Source organism: Aethalodelphis obliquidens, unplaced genomic scaffold, assembly GCF_003676395.1.
Source record: "Aethalodelphis obliquidens isolate GAN/ISIS:26980383/991018 unplaced genomic scaffold, ASM367639v1 scaffold7, whole genome shotgun sequence".
Taxonomy (NCBI): Eukaryota; Metazoa; Chordata; class Mammalia; order Artiodactyla; family Delphinidae; genus Aethalodelphis; species Aethalodelphis obliquidens.
The window spans coordinates 68,072-86,907 of record NW_020837951.1 but is presented as its reverse complement, the minus strand read 5'-3'; the positions used below and the strand labels follow the sequence as shown (position 1 = coordinate 86,907).

Below are 18,836 nucleotides of genomic sequence, written 5' to 3'. Positions count from 1 at the left end.
GAGGTGGGCTTGGGGAGAGGAGGAATGAGACTGGAGATTTCTATTGAGGGAACTTCAGCTACATTTTAAAGTTTTATTTCTTAAGCTGGGTAATGGGTACACAGAGCTTTAAATATTATTCATTGTACCTTTCTGAATGTTTGAAATAGTACATAATTTAAAATTAAATGGGTACAAAAAGATAAACTAAGTAGACCTTAACCAAAAGAAAGCTGGTGTAATGTTAACATCAGCCAAAATAGAAGTGAAAAAGAAGGTGAGAAAAAAGCTGTTGTAAAAATCAGGAAGTACATTACGTAACAATAAAAGGAAGATGCAGCCTAACGGCACGGCTCAAAAAGCATACCAAGCAAAACCCGACAGAATTACAGGGAGAAATCAACAGTCCACCCTCTTTTAAGAGACTTATACTTCTATCAGACTGAAGGATGAAGCTGATCAGGGATTAGACAGGATGTAAAAGAACTCACGAGCACAGCAGTCACAAATCGGCTGGTGCGCACAGAACTTGCCGATTGATAGTGAATAAAATAGCCATTATTTGGGGCACAAGGAGCATTCACAGGAACCGATCACTTGTTAAGTCGCTCCGGAAATTTCTACAAGCATTAAAGAATCGCAGTCCTACAGCGCACATTCTTTTTTTTTTAAATTTATTTATGTTGTTTATTTTTCTTTGGCTGTGTTGGGTCTTTGTTGCTTTGCGCGGGCTTTCTCTAGTTGCAGCGAGCAGGGCTACTCTTCGTTAAGGTGCGCAGGCTTCTCATTGCGGAGCACAGGCTCTAGGCACGTGGGCTTCAGTAGTTGTGGCTCGCAGGCTCTAGAGCACAGGCTCAGTAATTGTGGCACACGGGCTTAGTTGCTCTGCAGCATGTGGGATCTTCCGGGACCAGGGATCGAACCCGTGTCCCCTGCACTGGCAGGCAGATTCCGAACCACTGAACCACCAGGGAAGTCCAGCACATTCTTGATATTACTTAAATAAATAGAAAGCACTAGTAAACAGTCACTTAAGATCTTCCCCATATTTGAAAGCTGAGGGTTTGGGTTGAAGAAGACAGCACAGTGGGCAGTACAGAATATTTAGGACTGAACAATAATTAGCAAAGCTCATAGGATGAGTCTGAAGCAATACTTAGAGGAAAACTTAGAGTCTTAAAAGCAATTATCAAGATAAGAGAATGACTAAAAATAAATAAGTTAAGTGCTCATCTTAAAAATCTAGAAAAAAGAATAATAGAGTAAACCAAAGAGAAATTGAAAGCAGGAAAAAATGATGCTAAGAGCAGACATTAATGAAACATAAAACTAAAATACCAAGATAACAAAATCCTAAAAAGCTCGTTCTCAATAAGGCTAATAAAGTAGATAACTTTATAGCAAGACTGATCAAGAAAAAAAGCACAAATAAAAAGTATAGCCCAATGCAACAAACTAGTGAATGTAATGAAAAAGAAGCAGACTCACAGATAAAGAGAATAAAAGAGTGGTTACCAGTGGGGAAAGGGGAGAGGGGAGGGGCAATATAGGGGTAAGAGGTACAAACTATTACGTATAAAATAAGCTACAAGGATATATTGTACAATATAGGGAATATAGACATATTTTATAATAACTATAAATGGCATATAACCTTTAAAAATTGTGAATCACTGTATTGTACACCTGTAACTTACATAATATTGTACATCAACTATGCTTCAATAAAAAAATATTTTTTTTGAAAGTATAGCCTAAAAGGGAGGTATAACTACAGAAAAGGGAGATATTTTTAAAATCCCAAAAGAATATTATGGCAACTTTATGCCAATAGGTTTGAAAACTTAGATGAAATGTGCACTTCTATAGGAAAACATCAGTTACTTAAATCAGCTCAAGAAGAAAAAAGAACTGGATAATTTTATAACCATTAGAGAAATGGAATCCCTAGTCAAAGCTCTCTTCCTGCCTTCCTGCCTCCTGCGCAGGGCTCGGGGAGTTATAAGGTGAGTTTTGCCACGCCTTTAAGGAACAGATGATAATGGACTCAGACACTTCCAGAGAAGGGAAGAAACCATTTCATGGGGCTAGGACAACCTTGACCCCACAGCCCGGCAAAGACAGTGTAAGGAAAGCAAAATGCAGACAGAGCGTGAGCTCTGTCAACCAAAAAAACTGCAGGAGGCTGCAAATAAGAAGTGTTTTGGGGTCTTAAGAACTGCAATTCAAGAGACACAGATTTGGCTAAAATAAAAAGAGTGTCCTGGGGAAGAGAAAGAGTCGGGGGCTTGTAAGACAAAAGCCTCGAGGCTGCGCTCTGACCCAAGAAGGGAAATGTGTGTCCTTCAAGGATGGCTGTCACCAGGCATTGTAGGGTAGGTGTCTGATAAGTGTCTTGAGTTTCTGACACGTTCTGGAGGCCTGCATTAGGACATGAAGTGGTCAAAGGTCAGATTCCATCCAGGCCTCCTGGCTCCACTTCAGAGAGCTCTCTCCTTCCACAGATCTGTGAGGCGGGGGCTTTGTTTTGTCGACTGAGGATGTCAAGTGCCTGAAGACTGCCTGACGCACAGCAGGCAGGCACTCTAAGTGTTCGCTCAGCGAAGGTAGATGCAAATAGTCTGAAATAGAATACTCAAAAATCAAATCCAATTGTGTATAAAATAGAACCTCATGGCTAAACTGTGCTTATCTCAGTAATACAATAATTTGTCAATGTAATTTCCTGATCTCTACAGTTTAAAAGAGAAAAATAAGCATATCAATAGATTTAGAAAGATAGAATATTGATATGATGATGAAAAACATGTTATACAAAGAACTTAAAATACTGAGGACTCAAAAAAAAAAAAAAAAAAACCGAAAACAAACCCACAGCTAGTTGGGTGATAGCTAATATGGATGGGTTTCTTTTTTTTTTTTTTTTCTTTTTTTTGCGGTACGCGGGCCTCTCACTGTTGTGGCCTCTCCCGTTGCGGAGCACAGGCTCAGCGGCCATGGCTCCTGGGCCCAGCCGCTCCATGGCATGTGGGATCTACCCAGACCGGGGCACGAACCCGTGTCCCCTGCATCGGCAGGCAGACTCTCAACCACTGTGCCACCAGGGAAGCCCAGGTTTCTTTTCTGAAGAGATAGAAATAAAATTCTAAATTCAGAATTCTAAATTGTGAATTTAGAATTCAGTTCTAAAATTGACTGTGGTAATGGTTGCACATATTTGTGAATATACTAAAAACCATTGAATTATACACTTTAAGTGACTGAATTATATGGTATGTTAATTATATCTCAGTAAAGCTATTATTTTACAAAGACCGTTGCAAACATCACAGATAAAAGATTGTTGGTGGTTAATTTTATGTCAACTTGACTGGACCATGGGGTGTCTAGATTAAGCATTATTTCTGGGTGTGTCTATGAAGGTGTTTCTGGATGAGACGAGCATTTGAATTGGTGGACTGAGAAAGCAGATGTGGAAGCCTCACCCAGTCCACCGAAGGCCTGAGTAGAATAAAAGGGCTGAGTTAAGGGAGAGTCCACTCTCGCTGCCCGACCATCTTTGAGCTGGGACATCCGTCTTCTCTTGTCTTTGGACTCAGAGTTGGGCTGAAACTTACACCATTGTCTCTCCTTGTCAGCTGTGGGTCTTGGGACTTATTCTCCATGACCACAAGATATACCCAGACATCTCCCCTTGGTTCTGTTTCGCTGGAGAACCCAGACTAATACAGATTGAAAGCATAACTAAGGATATCTAGTATTCAGGCAGTTGAAGTCAATGTAATAAGGAAAAGAAAGAGGCAGAAGAACTGGAAAGGAATAGACAAAATAGTTATTATTTACAAATGGTGTGATTATTTACATAGAAAACTCAAGAGAATCAATTAGAAATAATAAGAGAATTCATTGTTGCTGAACACAAGGTCAACATAGGAAAAATAAAGCTTTTCTATATAACAGTATCATTCAATTAGAATATTCAATTAAAATGAAAGACTTCATTTACAGTAGTAACAAAAGCTATGTTATCCAGAAATAAATCCACAAAAAGTATGCAAGACTTTTATAGGTGAAATTATAAATTGTCATTAAAAGACCGAAAGAACTGAATACCTATGTTTATAAATGGGACGCCTTACTGTGGTAAAGGGATCCGTTCTCCCTAATTTAATTTGGGATCCAAATCCCAACAGAACTGCTCTTGGAATTCAGCATATTGATTCTGTGGCAGAGTAAATGGCCAAGGACAGCCAGGACAGTTCAAGAAGGAGTGATGTGCCCCTCCATATATCAAGACTTATTATAAAGCTACAGTAATGAAGATTGTGAGGTATAAAGACAAAGTATCAAAGAACAGACTAGAAAGCCCAGAAACATGCCCAAGCCTATGTAGGAAGTTGCTCATATGAAAAAGATGGCATTTTAAATCAATGGGAGTGGGATGGGATGGTCAAAAAACGAGCCTTCTGTGTGGAAGAAAGGAGGTCTTCATCCTCAGGTGTGCACAGAGCAGTAACCACAAGCCCTAGTTGGGTTAGAGACCTAAAAGCCAAACTTTAAAATGATTTGAAGAAATAGAGGAAAATTATTTATGACCTTGGGACGGAGAGAGATTTCTTAAGGGGCAAAAAGCAGAAACCATGAAGGAAAAGACGGACACATTTGACTTCATTCAACCTCTTTACAACACAAACAATTAGTTAGAGGCAGAAAGGAGACCAGCAGAAGGTTTCTCCAGTAGACATTGCAGATAGAGAGCTAGCATATACAAGAATACTTAAGGAAGTCAGTAAGAAAAGGTGAGTTACCAGAAATCCAAGCCAAAGTGTTGAAAAGGCCACAGAAAGGAGATCTGAGCAGCCACTGGATACAAGAGAAGATGTCCCGCCTGCCTGGCTCTTCCGTTCACCGCTCCGGCCGGGAGCTATCAAAGGGTGTGACTGCGCTCAGTTTGGGACGAGGCTGTGAGGAAGACACAGCCTGCGTTGCTGGTGGGACTGTAATTTGGGATAAACACTTTGGAAATGTCTAGTGAAGTCAAAGGCGCGCAGAACCTACGATCCAGCAGAACCAGTTCTAGACAAACTTCATGTTCACAGTGGGACACACCGGCAAAAACCTCGGAAGTGCCTGTTGGGGAAGATGGGTGAGTACATGGAAGGGATCTATGCAGCACCTTCCACGAACAGTGGGTTTATACGTGTCCACCTGGGTAAACATCAAAGATAAAAGAGTGAATGAACGGAATGATGATGTAGTCTGACACCTGCCCGTGCATGTTTAAAACACACATGGTGTATTTCATTTATAGGCGTGTGTGTGTGTTGTGTGGTGTAGGACCACAAAGACTGGAGGCCCCCCAGGTTCACGGTTGGGGTTGCCTGTCGAGGGTGATCGTGGGCAGTGGGACCTGATGCGAATATGACAAAATGTTAGCAATTTCCATTCTGAGTGGCAGACACACGAGTGTCTGTTACCTTATCCCCTTGTACTTTCCCCCAAATACAAGTGAAAAAGAGGCACGTGTTTCCCGATGGGGCAAGGACGGCATTTAGCCGCCCTCGTGGCCTGGACCCCCTGGGCCAGGGGAGGCAGGAACCTGGAGGGTCAGAGGCCCTGTAGCTGTTGTCTGGCCGTGAGCAGCTTGTGCCCCTCTGTGAGCCTCAGTTTCCTCACTGGTGCGGCAGTGACCAGGCAGCTCTGGGACGTGGGAAGCTCTGCCATGGTCTCCTTGCCTTTGCTCGCCTTTCTCTCCTGCCGGGAGCTCCCTTTCCATTCTTGGCAGAAACCCAGAGCATATTCATCTTATAAGGCCTGACCCAGCCCAGCAGCCATGTCCTTCTGGAAGTGTCTCTGGAGGCTCCTGGGCCACCTTAACCATCATCCAAGGACCTGTGTGTGCGCACTCGTGTGCCCATGGGCTTGTGGGTGCGGGCGTGCGTGTGAACGCGGGTGGCTGTGGGGACATGCCCCGGCTGCTCTCCCGCCCTCTGCAGATCCTGACTGGGGAGGACTGGAACGCGGTGATGTATCATGGGATCGAATCACAAGGTGGAGTCAGCAAAGGCATGTTCTCGTCAGTTTACTTCATTGTCCTGACGCTGTTTGGAAACTGTATCCTTCTGCCGTCTGGGCAAGGGGGTCGGTGCTTCCTGGGCCTGCTCTCCCCTCCCTCCCCAGGAGGACGGAGCCGGTGGTCAGCACGAATGAACGTGTGGGCGGCTTTCCCATGGAGGGTGGGCCGTGATGCACCCCTGCCCAGGAGCAGCTTGAGTTACAGATGCAGCCTGAGGTCGGCCCCGGGGGCCGAGGAAAGCGTGAGCAGCGCGTGGGGTGTCCCGAGGCAAGTAGCGAGGTCAGCGGCGGGAAGACGTGGGCTTTGAGCCTGAGGGCAGCCATCTGTTTTGTTTTCACTTTAATTTAATTCAGTAATTAAGTTGTGGCACTGGGCTTTTGAACAAACCTTCGCCCATGGAAACGCCCACCTGCAGAGAAGCGCAAAGGAAGGTCTTGTGCGGAGGATACTCCTCAGGCTTGTGTTTCAGGGTCTGGGCTGTGGGACTCTGGGGCGTCAGGGCAAGCCCAGCCAGGGAGGCTGTGCCTCAGGCCCCCTGACCGCGCCACCCAGTTGGAGTGTGTCTCTGTGGCTGGGCCCCAAGGGGCATGGCCTTTGTCCTGCTCTCGGCGTAGCGAGGCCTCTGCGGGTGCCCACAGCTGTGGGCAGTGCCAGGAGGCAGCAGCCGACCTTGGCGTCCTGTCCCGTGGGCCCCACTGGGGCCCTGAGCAGGCCTGTCTATGAGGCACTGCCCTGGGATGTGGGTCCCCCCTGAGTCCCAGGGCACCTCCTTGCCAGACAGGGGGCCTGACGCACAGGGGTCACGCAGAGCCGACGGCTGCTTGAGCGTGGCACTGGCCCAGAGCCGCTGGGATAACATGGGGCCCAGGGCTGTCCCTGGGCGTCTGTCCCAGGACCAGAAGGGTCTGAGACGGTTCGGCTGTCACAGCTGAGGGGAAGGGGCAGCTGGCATTGAGCGGGCAGCGGACACCCCATGGCAAAGGACTGCCTACCCATCGTCAGTGTGCAGGGCACTAGGTGACCGGGAGGGCACCCACCCGCGGGGGCCAGGGGTGGGCCTGGGTCTGCGGGGGCGGCACAGGGGTGAGGCACCGAGGGCTGGGGCTGGGGCAGGGGCGGGGGCAGCACAGGGAGGACAGTGCTGCCTGGCGCTGAGGCTGGGAGAGGCGGCTCCGTTGACGGGAAACCTGAGGGGGTTCAGGTCAGCGGCAGCGCGAGGGCCTGAGCCTGCAGAGTTCAGATGGGCGGGGCAGGGCCGTTGGGCCCCCTGACCCTGGGACCCTGGGGAGTTACCTGCCCTCTGTGGCCTTTGTTTCCTCATTTCTGACTGGGGGCCATAGGAGCACCTTGTCGCGGCTCCCAGGGGGCACAGTGGGAGGACGCTTTGGAGGCAGCGGCCTCCTGCTGGGCACTCCCGTGGCATCTGCCATCCGCACGTTGCCCCTGCTGCTCTGGAGGAGGGGCACCTCGAGGGAGGGGTCCCAGGACTCGGCTTTGGTAAAGGAAGGTGGGAACGAAGCCAGGCATGTGTCCGTGAGCCTTGCCAGGAAGCTGGTCCGTCGGTCTCTGCTCGTGGGACCCAAAGGTGCCAGAGCCCACATGCAGCCTGGGTGCTTGTTGGGAGAGGTGGGGGCAGAGCGGGCAGCCCTTGTGCCCTCCTAGGAGGCAAAGGCAGATCAATCCAACACAGTGCGAGCTTCCGGCCTGGAGCGTCGGCCCTGAAGAGGGGGCGGGGGGAAGGGGTGGTGTGGGCCTTCGAGGAGGCTGGGCGATGTGACATTGCATGAAGGAGGCCGGGTGGAGGCCAGGGGCCCGCAGGACCCAGCGGCTGGGCTGGGCTGTGTCTGGGGCTGATGGGCTGACAGGGCTGGAGGGCCGGGGGTGGGGGCATGTGGACACCAAGGAAGGAGGCCGAGGCTGCTCAGGCCCTGGGGAGATGGGCCCCTGTGTTGTCAGAGGGAGCCGTGGTCTGAGCCTGGGAGAGGCTGTGCGTCGGAGGGCTTCCCTTCCTTAGCTGGAGCCGACCAGACACTCTGCTGAACGTCTTCCTGGCCATCGCCGTGGACAACCTTGCCAACGCGCAGGAACTGACCAAGGTGTGTAGGTAGGGACCCACCTGCAGCCTAGGTATGGGTGGGGTGGGGGGGTCAATCCGTGTCGCTCTGGATGCTGCTGCAGAGCCATGAGGAGGGCCAGGACCTGGGTTAAGGGCCATGTGACTGCTGTCCAGGGGTGTTTCCTCCAGGCCCTGGACAGGCAGGGCTGTGGGGAACGGCACCGAGGAGGTAGGCAGAAAGAGCATGCTGGGAAGGCAGATGGGCATGAGGGCAGCTCCTGGGAAGCCGAGACCTGGGAAGGATGACCGGAAAGGCAGGAGGAGGTTTGGGAGCTGGTGGTGGATGACATGGCGCAGACCAGAGAGGGGCCTGGAAGATGGGGGCCGGGCTGCCCTGGTCTCTGTGTGGAGTGGGCTGTGTCCTCTCAGGAGCGAGACGCATCAGGAGGTGGGCCTAGGGGCCATCCAGTCTGAAGACCCCAGAGGGCACTGAGGGACCCTTGTGGTCATTCCCGGTGTGGCTGGCTGAGCTCAGGCTGGCGCTGGGCAGCGCGGTCCTGAGTCGGGCCAGGCTGGCGCTGGGGGAGCAGTCGGTGCCTGTTCTCAGCAAGCCCGTGTCCCGGCAGGACAGCTTTCTTTCCAGGCTGTGCCCAGTGGGAGTCGTCTAACAGTCATGTCTCATCCTTGAGCCTGGTGGGGGACATGATTACACGTGTCTCCCCTGTGGTTTCCCTCCAGATGGCACAACCCCCTGCCTGCTTACCGTCACCCTCTCTGCCCTGGACAGTGCAGGCAGCCCGCTGTTTCAGCCTCAGGCTGGCGCTTTGACAAGCCCGGCTCCCGGTGCAGAGGGCACTCCTGCTGGTCAGGGGCTCTGAGCAGGCTCTGCTCCTTGCAGGCATGCGCATACTTGCTCTGTACGCCGGGCCTATGCCTGTGCGCGCACCTGTGTGTGTGGGTGTCTGTGCGCTCGCGCCCGCCGTCCCTGACAGCCTCCCACTTGTGTAGCACCCACTCCAGTCTAGCACATCCTAAGACTCTTAACACTGTCCCCGTTCTGGGGCTTGACTCGGGCCTTCCCTGAGGAAGGCAGGCGACAGAGATGCAGGTGTGCCACAGTGGTCCTGACAGCGCGTGCTGTACAGGTGCCCTGCTGCCCCACCCGGCTCCCTGCGAGGAGTGCTCCACGGGGGCGGCCCGTGCAGTGTGCCTCCCCCCACCCCCTAGCTGGGCTGGGGCAGTGCCTGTGGGTCTGGACTCCTCCCTTCTTCTGGGTGCTGGCTTCTGAGGATTGAGAATCCCACTGGCGTGCCCATTTCTGTTGTTAGCCAGTTCCTAGACTGAACCTTGCCATTCAGGAGGGGCTGGAGAATGGCCCAAGGCTCTGGCTGGGGGGACCCGTGCAAGCACAGAGCACTTCTTGGGGTCAGGATTTACAGGACCACGTGAGCTAGGGGTGCCCAGCAGCATCGTCCTGGGCTGGGTGAGCTTGAGTTCAAAGCTCTCACTGCCCCTTCAAGGCTGTCAGTGGATGAGGACATACTGACAGGCCATGTCCTTGGGGCCCTGTATCCATGCACAGACCATAGGTGGTGGCCCCTTTGGGCAAACTGCCCTAATTCAGGAATTTCCTTGCTTTGGGAGTTGGGGCAGGTGGACGCCTGTCTGTGTCAGGCTATGGGGCATTCCTGGGCTGGCCAAGAGACCAAAGGGCGGACACTCCCTCCTTTACAGTCCCACAAATATATGGTAGCATCATTTATTTTGAAGTGGAAATAAACTCACATCGAGTTTGTTTGTAGAACACCAGTTGGAGTGATTTGAGGGCCGTAAACCAGGATGGAGCCCATAGCTCCATAGCTGGAGGAACGACGTCTCTAGGGTGTTCTGGTGGGTCTAGCTCTGCCTCCCCTCTGAGGCCTGAAGTTTGAATGTCTCTTCTCTATGGTGGGAAATCTTCAGACAGCTAATAGGGGGCTTAGTTGCCATTGCTATGCCTCTAAAAGCAGATTCAAGGACATTTGGGGACATGTTGGGAATGCCAGCTCCCAGGGGAGCCAGGTGGGCCCGGGATTGGGGTAATGGGGGATATAAGGGTGGGCCCAGTGATCTAGCTGGACGGCACAGAGACTGGTTTCCCTCCCAGGGCTGGTAGACTCAGCCTAGAGCTGTTTATCTAGATCTGAGGAGCAGATCATGTTGGTTTTGCCTAGTGACATGGGGTCAGGGCTGGAGGGTCTGTCTGGATGTCCACTCTCTTCCCATGGAGAGGGCAGAGGCAGGGTGGGGTGTCTGCGCAGGTGCGCACACATGAGCACATGCTATCCCGGGTGGCAGAGAGCCGTGGGGCTCCTCTCCAGGAACTCAGTGGGGAAGGGAACACAGGGCCAGGCATGGTCACAGGTAGACAGATGTGACCCGATGAGTGCAGGTGGAAAAGCTCAAAGGCTGCAAGGTGGCCCTGCTAGGCACATTGCTGGTGATGGTTCGTGTGGGTGGTGCAGGGCAGGGACCCAGGCTCAGGGTGGGGCGCCTGCCCCTCGCCCTGGCTCAGCACCCTGGGGAAGAGGTGACTTCGTTCTAGTGTGACAAGTGCTCTGGGTGGCGGGGGAGCAGGTGGGAATAAAGGAGGGGTGGGTTTGCATTTTGATGGAATAAAGACTAACACGTGGAAATGGGTCCCTGGGGCTGGAGCTCTGGAGTGGGGCTGTCAGCTGTGAGCGCCCTGGGAAGGGGTGCTGACACAGAAACCCTGGGGACTCTTGCCTGCAGAGGTGGGCGTAGCAGGGCGGTCTGGAGCGTGGGTGGGTCGTGCTAAGGCAGGAGCTGGCTTCCTGGCCCCACTGGCTCAGGAGGCAGGAAGGACTCAGAGGCTCCAGGCGGAAGAGCTGGTGGCATCGGAGTGGACACAGCACTCTCAGGCTAGCTACACATTTCTGTCTGTCCAAACAGGACGAAGAGGAGATGGAAGAAGCAGCCAACCAGAAGCTTGCTCTGCAAAAGGCCAAAGAAGTGGCTGAAGTCAGCCCCATGTCTGCCGCCAACATCTCCATCGCCGCGTAAGGCTCTCGGAGTGGGTTGTGGGCGGTGGCGGGAGCAGAGTCCAGCTCCCCCGGGGCCTCCTCAGGGGCCCTCGCCTTGGCTGGAGCTGTTAGGATACAGCCCCTTCCCAGGAGCTGAGATGCGGGGGAATGGCACTCCTCCCCTGCGGGGACTTTTGAGCAAAGAGACCACCAAGTAAAGCCTCCCCGCTTCTCCCCGCCGGGGTGAGAGCGCGGTGTGGCAACGCCGTGGGTGGGAGTGACCACGGAAGGCGGCCCTCTGGACAGTCTTGGGCAGCGCCAGGGACTTGGTGTGTCTGACTTACACACCGCCTTTCAGAAGTGTGTTTTGTGAGCCGGAAGATTCAAGGGGTTACTTCAGCAGCCCAAGAGACTTAATGCAGTTTCCAATAGTATCGAGTTCTGGTGTTGGGACAGGGGTCGAGAGGAGGCCTCTCTGATGAGCAGAGGTGCAGGCGGGGCTGAGACTTCCGTCGGGGACTCTGGTCACCCAGAGCCAGCTGAGAGTGCTGCTGGGGGCGTTATGGATTTCCGAGTTGGGACAGAACGCCCCAGCGCAGGGCCAAAAGCCACGGTGGGCTGGGGGGCGTTGGCCCCCGGGGAAGGAGGCAGGAAAGTCCGGCTCAATCCCGGTCACTGGGTGGCCGTGAGAGAGCACAGAGGGGCTCGGGGCCAGGCTGAGCCCACCCTGGAGCTGCTGCCCCTGCCTTCTGCCCCACTCGCCAGCCCCCGCCACGGCTCCCACTCCCCACGCTGCTCCACAGGCCCCCGCTCTGCACCTGCTTCCCTCTCCCGTGCACACTGCGCTGCGTGGTCGGAGCACCTCAGGCCCGTCTGTGGTGACACAGGCACTGGTGCCGAGAGTGCGCTGGCACGTGGATGCGTTTGTGGGAGTGGGAGTGTGTACACGCACGGGTGAGGGTGCATCTTAGCAGCCCCATTCTCACCTGGACGCCACAGGGCCATGGCCTGTTTTCTAGGAAGATGTTTGCAGAGGACCTGTCTCTAAGGTGAGCAGAAAGTGCTGGCCTTTGGGGGAGAAGAAGTAAAGGGAGGTCCCAGGCCCTGGGAGTCCAGGCAGGGGTGCAGGGGGCCTGCAAGGAGCCAGGCAGGACACAGCCGCCATCATTCCACAGCTGCTGGGGGCTCAGTGCCCAGTTGTTCTGGAGTTCTGTTGTCTGGCCAATGCACCTGCTCGGTCTGCTTGGTCCTGGGCTTGCTGTGACCCGGTTACTTCCTGAGCTGCATAAGCTGCTGGCGGTCTGTGTAGAGGACGTGGTTGGTGACTGACCCATTTATTCACGTGGGCCCTGTGGAGTTTCTGTGTAACTTTTGCCTTCCTGCTGTTCCGGAGGGGAGCGTGGTGTCCTGTGTCCCCTGCTGCTGCCCAGGGCTGCCCATTCCTTGGGGATGTGCGGCAGGGTGTCCACTCCCACCTGGGCTGGGACCTAAGCGGGGAGGGGCCCTCAGCACAGCCACGGGGAGCTTGTCAGGACACCCGAGAGGGAAGTCTGGATGTCCTTCCTCTCCCTCCGCCCCCGTCCCCGTTTGGGACGCTGCTGTGCAGGAAGCAGGCTGTAGACCTGCATCCCCGGGGCCTGGGGGACACTTGGCGCTCTCCCTCACAGCAGGCCCCGAGCTCGGTGCTGGCCCATCCCTGTCACGGTCAAGCTGGGGTATGTCCAGGCATTGGCCCTTGCGTCCCCCTCTTGGGCCAGCTGTGGGTCCCGCGGCCTCCCCCGGGACGTGGCTTTGGGCCTTGTCCTCGGCCCATCTCTGCTGCACGCACAGTGGGTCTGACATGACTCCAGGTGCGGAGGGTGGGGGCGTGAGGACCACTGGGCGTGCTTGTTTGCTCTCCTCCGTCGAGCTGAGGCATCTGCGGGCAGGAGCTGTGCTCCAGCGCCTGTCTGTCCCGTCTGCCCCAACGGTTCCCTGCTCTGCTGGCAGCAGCAGCCTCTCCGTGTTCACTTCTCTGCCCGAGCCTCTGAGGTGGTGGGAGAGGCTCCGAGGGACCCCGCTCTGACCTGCTCCCGCAGCGGTGCTGTGTGGTCTGTGAGACGGGGGCCTGGTCGAGACGTGCGCTGTGAGCCTCTGATGCTCAGGGCGCCTTTCGTGTCCGTGGTGTTTGAGCGGCTCCATGGGCCGTGCCCGAGCGGACGGAGGCTCTGTGACGGACCCTCCTCAGGGGGGCACCCGAGTCCCCTAGAGCCACTGGGGGTCCAGTGTCCTTGGCCTCAGGGGCCAGTCCCCTCAGCCTCCTGGGAGGGAAGGACACTCAGGCTGATGCGGCCCTTCTGGCTCTCGGCTGTGTCGGCCTCGACGTCACTGGGACTCACAAGTGCCGGTGCCCACGGCCGCTCCCACACGCGGGTTCACACTCACACACGCTTGCTCTGATCCTTGTTCTCTTAATGTTCACAGTCTCAGTCACACTCACACCAGCTCACATGCTCATTCACAAGCTCACACACTCAGCCATGCACACCGCTTTGCTCACTCTCTTGTACACACATGCCTGTATGCACGCAGGGCAGCCAGGCAGGTGAACTGCTTTGAGCTCCTCACAAATGCTTGTCGACTCAACCTTGAGAAGGCAGCGCTGGGGACCCACCTGGTCCTCCCCTGGGAGGGAAATGACTGTAAAGAGACCTATGGTTTCTCTCTATTGATTTTGGAAAAGCTTCCAGAAAGACACTTCCAGAAGGACACTCAAGGGAAGGTGGGCTGGTGGTAGAACCTGTTTGCCCCTGGGGAGGCTGGTGGTGACCTGGTGGCAGTGCCTTAGAGCCTGGGGAGCTGAGGGGCCAGGGCGGCTTGGGGGCTGAGCACGGTGTTCAGGAAGCAGGGCCCAGGTGAGGCCGGAGGCAGGTAGGCCCCTGTGTCAGCCGGCTCTGCTCCGCCTCGAAGGCCAGGGGACCACAGGGGTGAGCCCTCCCTGGCGCCCGGGGAGTGGGGCGCCAGGTCCGGCGGGGGCGAGGGGGCTGATCACAATGGCAGACGAGTGGTACCCGCTCCTTCCAGCCCCACTGCCCTTCCAGGGCAGTGTGCACAGAGCTGCGCTGGACGGCCCAAGATGGCGCTCTTGCCCTCGGCCGTGGGGGTCACTGCTCCGTGGGCGCTCCTTCTCTCTCATCTTCTCTTTTACCCCGAGGTCTCGGCCGGCCTCACTCTGATAGAAGCATCCCTGGCCTCCTGCCTGGATGCACGCTGCAGCCTGTGCCCTGACCCGGCGCGGCTCACGCCGTTCTAGCCTCTCGTAGAGCTCTCTGGTGTTCTCACTTTTGTTCTGTTTTGTTTTTTGCATGTGCAGTTTTGTAGAGCAAACTCGAGGTACTGTATCTCGCAGCTCATCTGTCTCCAGCGTAACCTCACCGTGAGTCTCTCTGCCGCAATTTCCATCTATGGCTTCGTGATAACTACACGCCAACGCCTTCTGTCCGCCCCTAACTCTGCTTCCCACTTCAAGTCATTCGCTTCAGGGGGCAGCTCCAGGCCCACATCCTGCAGCCTGGCCGGGGACGGCGGGCACACTTCCTGACGCCCTCACGTCCTGCTCGTGGGATCAGGCTCTCTGGGCTCAGCCCCTCCTCCTCTCCCTCCTGGTCTCTGTCCTCCTGCCTGTCTGTCCCTGTGCTGTCACTCTGGTGTCTTGAGCAGATCTACTTCTCCTGAGGTGACCACCACTGGGTGCCACTGGGGCTGTCTCCTTGTGGCTCCCATGAGGTAGAGGATTGCTCAGGGGCTCAGGACATCCGTGGGGTCCTCCTGCCCCACCCTGCCTTGCTGGGGAGGGGGTGTCTCTGGGACCCTTAGGAAGTCTTGTTCTCGCGAGAGCAGAGCTTCTGCCTGCTCGTGAGGCTTCCGGAGACCCGCCAAAGCCTGAGGTAGAGCCGTAGAAACCCCAGGGTGGCCCTGCTGGGGGTGACACCAGTCTGCCCCAGGGCCTTCTTTCTGCAGGTGAGAAGTCCCTGGAGATGGCCAGGTGCCCTCTCCGTGTCCTGGTGGTGACGGGCACTCCTGCCGTCCCTGAACCCCTGGCCCCTGTTACTTGGCCAGCACAGAGCTGGGCTCGGTGCTCTCACGAGCACGCGGACCTGCTGGCTGTTGGGCCCCCGACGTCCACGGGGTAAGAAGGCTGGATCCTGAACGACTGACTCCCGGGTGGCCTGAGATGCGGGCGTAGGTGCCAGCGCTGCTGTACCTGGGCTGCTCCACATCGTCACAGCTGGGGGTGACTGAGGGAAGACTGACTTTCTCAGCACGGAGACCTCAAAGCAGGGCCTCGCCACAGAGGCTCCTTCTGAATCCTGTCGGCACATCTGGGTCAGGGCGGCTGAGCCGGGCTCTGCCTGCAAGCCGGGCTGGACGCGGTGGGGCGGGGGGGGCCCTTCCCTGTGCCCCCTTCGGGAGTGCTTCTAGACGAGGCTTTCGCCTGGGTCAGAGTCTCTGCCACACTGCACCGTGGGTCAGAGCCTGACCCGCCCCCGCACATTCTTGGAGCTCGGTGGAGACACGGAGAGTGAGAGGCGAGCGCTGGCCATGCTGCGCCACATGCCAGGCAGGGCAGGGACAGAGCAGCAAGCAGGTGGGGGCAGGCTGCCGCCCCCCAGCAAGGCACAGAGGCAGAGACACGTCCAGAGAGGCAGCCAGCAGCGCCGCCGCGTGCTGGGCAGGCGCAGACAGTCTCGGGTGGCGTGAGGCCCAGAGAGGCAGCCACCCAGCAGGAGCGGGGCTGGTAGAGCCGCCCCTGGGAAGTTATGAGGGGAGCCTGCCAGCCCCACGCAGCCTCCAGTCCAGCAGGCACCCCGCCTCTCTGTGGACTTGAGCTGGTTCCTGGGTGAGACAGAGCTGCGTCTGAGGGTGAGGCTGAGGGCAGAGCCCGTTCCTCCTGAGCTACCAGCTACCACGTCCCCATCGTCTTTACTGCCTGCCTGTTTCTGTTCTGACAGGCGGGTCCCCAGGGCTCATGGCTGGGTCTGAGGAGGCCACCACCTGCCGCCCAATGGCTCCGAGTCCAGGCCCATCTCGGCCTGCTGGGCTGATGGGGAAGCCTGACCAGTGTCCGGCCGTCAGCCCTCACGGGTTCCTGCACCATTGGGGGGCGCCCCTGGTGGCTGCTGTCCACTTCACAGGGTTCGGCATAGTTCAGAGTTGGGCCCTTTGTTTTGGTGTCAGCTGGGGATGGGTAGGTCCCCCGTGGCTCTGGGTTGAAGCCAAGGAGAGAAGGTGGGTCTGTTGCCAGGTGACCTTGGGAACGGGGCAGCAGCCGAAGGTGTGCTGCCCACCAGTCAGCAGGTGGTCAGAGAGGCTGACCGCTGTCCCCCATACGTTGCCCTGCCTGCCCCCCGTCTGGGCCCCCAAGGACAGGCATCAGGCTCTCCTGCTCTCATACTTTCAAGGTGCTTCCCTGGAAATGGCTCCCCACCCTGGAGGCAGGACTCAGCGTGGTGCTCAGTGGCTGGGGCTCAGAGCCGGGGGGTGGAGACCTGTCCCACCTGGGCCCCCAAGGCCCCCAGGTTGTGGCTCTAGGCTGTGCGGTCAGTGCAGCTGGAGTCTGGCGGAGGCCTCGCGTCTCCTGTAGACACTTGTTTCCTCTTGCCCTTGCATGCGTCCGATCGTGGCTCCGTCAGTGACTCGCTGTGGACCCTGTGTGAGTCACGTCCTCCGTGCTCAGTGTGACATGGGGACAAGAGCAGCACCCAGTCCCTGAGGTGGTTGTGAGGGCTGGAGGAGGTGGCCGCTGGCCCAGATGTCACAGCCACCCTTGTCCTCGTGCTGCCACTGCTGCCCCCCCACAGTGGTCCCGAGACCTCCAGGGGCTGCAGGACGAGACTGGCCTCTGAGGAGGTGGTGCCGGCTCGCCAACTTTGGGGTCTTGTTCAGCAAATATCCCAGAATGCAAAGGGCTTCCACGCACCCTGTGGCTGTGGAATCCACCTGTGACCGTGTGGGTGAGCTTGGGGGGCGGTCAAGGCCTTTAGAAGCCTGTCTAGTGAGGGCTGAGCCTGGACTACAGGCCACTCCTGGCGCCGGAAGGCTCTCAGCCCCAGTGGAGCCAGGAGAGAGGAGGGCACTGCTGACCACAGGACGTAGTGTCCAGCCGCAGACCTGCCTGCTGGGCTCCTGGGCATTCAGCAAATGGTCACTGAGCTGAGTGGCAGCTGCCCAGACGGGGCCGACCACTGCAGGGAGAGTCCCCGCCTGACTCCCGCGAGGGCCAGCCGCCCCCGGGGCCCCTCGCTCCCTGGGTAACTGTCCCTTCCGCTCCTGACGACCCGCCTCTTCTCGGGTTCCCTCTCAGACACCCCGTCTTCCTCTGGCCAGTGGCTCCCCTCCTGGAGGTGGAGATGGAGAAGCCCCTCCTCGGGCAGCCTGCTTCCTGCCTCCTCAGTCCTGCTCCATTTGGACGTTGCCCCCCTCCTCGCCCCATTCTGGCCTTCCTGGCGGGCAGCCCACCTGCCCGGGAAGCCTGTCTGCCACCTCATGCTGGTGCCTGTCATTCCCACTGCTCTGCACCCCTGGCCCCCCGGCCTTGAGCCCCCACCCCCAGGTGAGGCTCTCACCATCTGTGGGCGCCCCCCGGAGGGCGCAGGGATGAGGTCTGTTTCCCTGGGTATCGGCCGCCAACTCTGCCCCTCGACTCTGCTGGGGTTGCCAGGGCTCCTGCCGCCCCCCCGCCCCCCTACACTGCGCCCTCTGCCATCTCTCCATCGCTGTGTGTCCATCCGTGGCTTCCCCTGCGAGGCAGAGAGGTGGGGGGCGGCTTGGGGGCGCGGCTCACGCGGGTCTCCCCACAGCAGGCATCAGAACTCGGCCAAGGCGCGCTCGGTGTGGGAGCAGCGGGCCAGCCAACTGCGGCTGCAGAACCTACGAGCCAGCTGCGAGGCGCTGTACAGCGAGATGGACGCCGAGGAGCGGCTGCGCTTCGCCACCTCCCGCCACCTGCGGCCCGACATGAAGACGCACCTGGACCGGCCGCTCGTGGTGGAGCCGGGCCGGGACGGCGCGCGGGGGCCCGCGGGGGGCAAGGCCCGGCCCGAGGGCGCGGAGGCTGCCGAGGGCGCGGACCCGCCGCGCAGGCATCACCGGCACCGAGACAGGGACAAGGCCGCGGCCGCGGCCCCGGCGCCGGCGCCGGCGGGGGAGCAGGACACGGCGGACGCCCCGAAGGCGGAGGGCGGGGAGCCGGGGGCCCGGGAGGAGCGGGCACGGCCGCGCCGCAGCCGCAGCAAGGAGGCCGCGGGCCCCCGGGAGGCCCGGAGCGAGCGTGGCCGCGGCCCGGGACCCGACGGCGGCCGGCGCCACCACCGGCGCGGCTCCCCGGAGGAGGCGGCAGAGCGGGAGCCCCGGCGCCACCGCGCGCACCGGCACGTGCCCGAGCCGGGCAGGGAGGGCGCGGTGCCCGGGGCTAAGGGCGAGCGGCGAGCGCGGCACCGCGGCGGCCCCCGGGCCGGCCCCCGGGAGGCGGAGAGCGGAGAGGAGCCGGCGCGGAGGCACCGCACGCGGCACAAGGCGCCGTCCGCGCACGAGGAGGTGGAGAAGGAGGCCGCCGCGGAGAAGGAGGGCGAGGTGGGGGACAGGGACGAAGACAAGGAGCTCCGCAACCACCAGCCTAGGCGAGTCAGCGCGGGGGGGGGGGGGGGGGGGGGGGGGGGGGGGG

General features: G+C 57.7%; 1 protein-coding gene across 1 annotated transcript in view; it reads left to right on the top strand.

Annotated features, from left to right (window-relative positions):
• Positions 1-18,836, top strand: part of CACNA1B (calcium voltage-gated channel subunit alpha1 B) — a 172,555-nt gene that overhangs the window by 86,749 nt on the left and 66,970 nt on the right. Inside the window, exons 16-19 of the mRNA XM_027104122.1 lie at positions 5,976-6,093; positions 8,084-8,151; positions 11,064-11,170; positions 17,974-18,792. Coding sequence (XP_026959923.1) covers positions 5,976-6,093; positions 8,084-8,151; positions 11,064-11,170; positions 17,974-18,792 — 1,112 coding nt within the window. The remainder of the gene's footprint in view (positions 1-5,975; positions 6,094-8,083; positions 8,152-11,063; positions 11,171-17,973; positions 18,793-18,836) is intronic.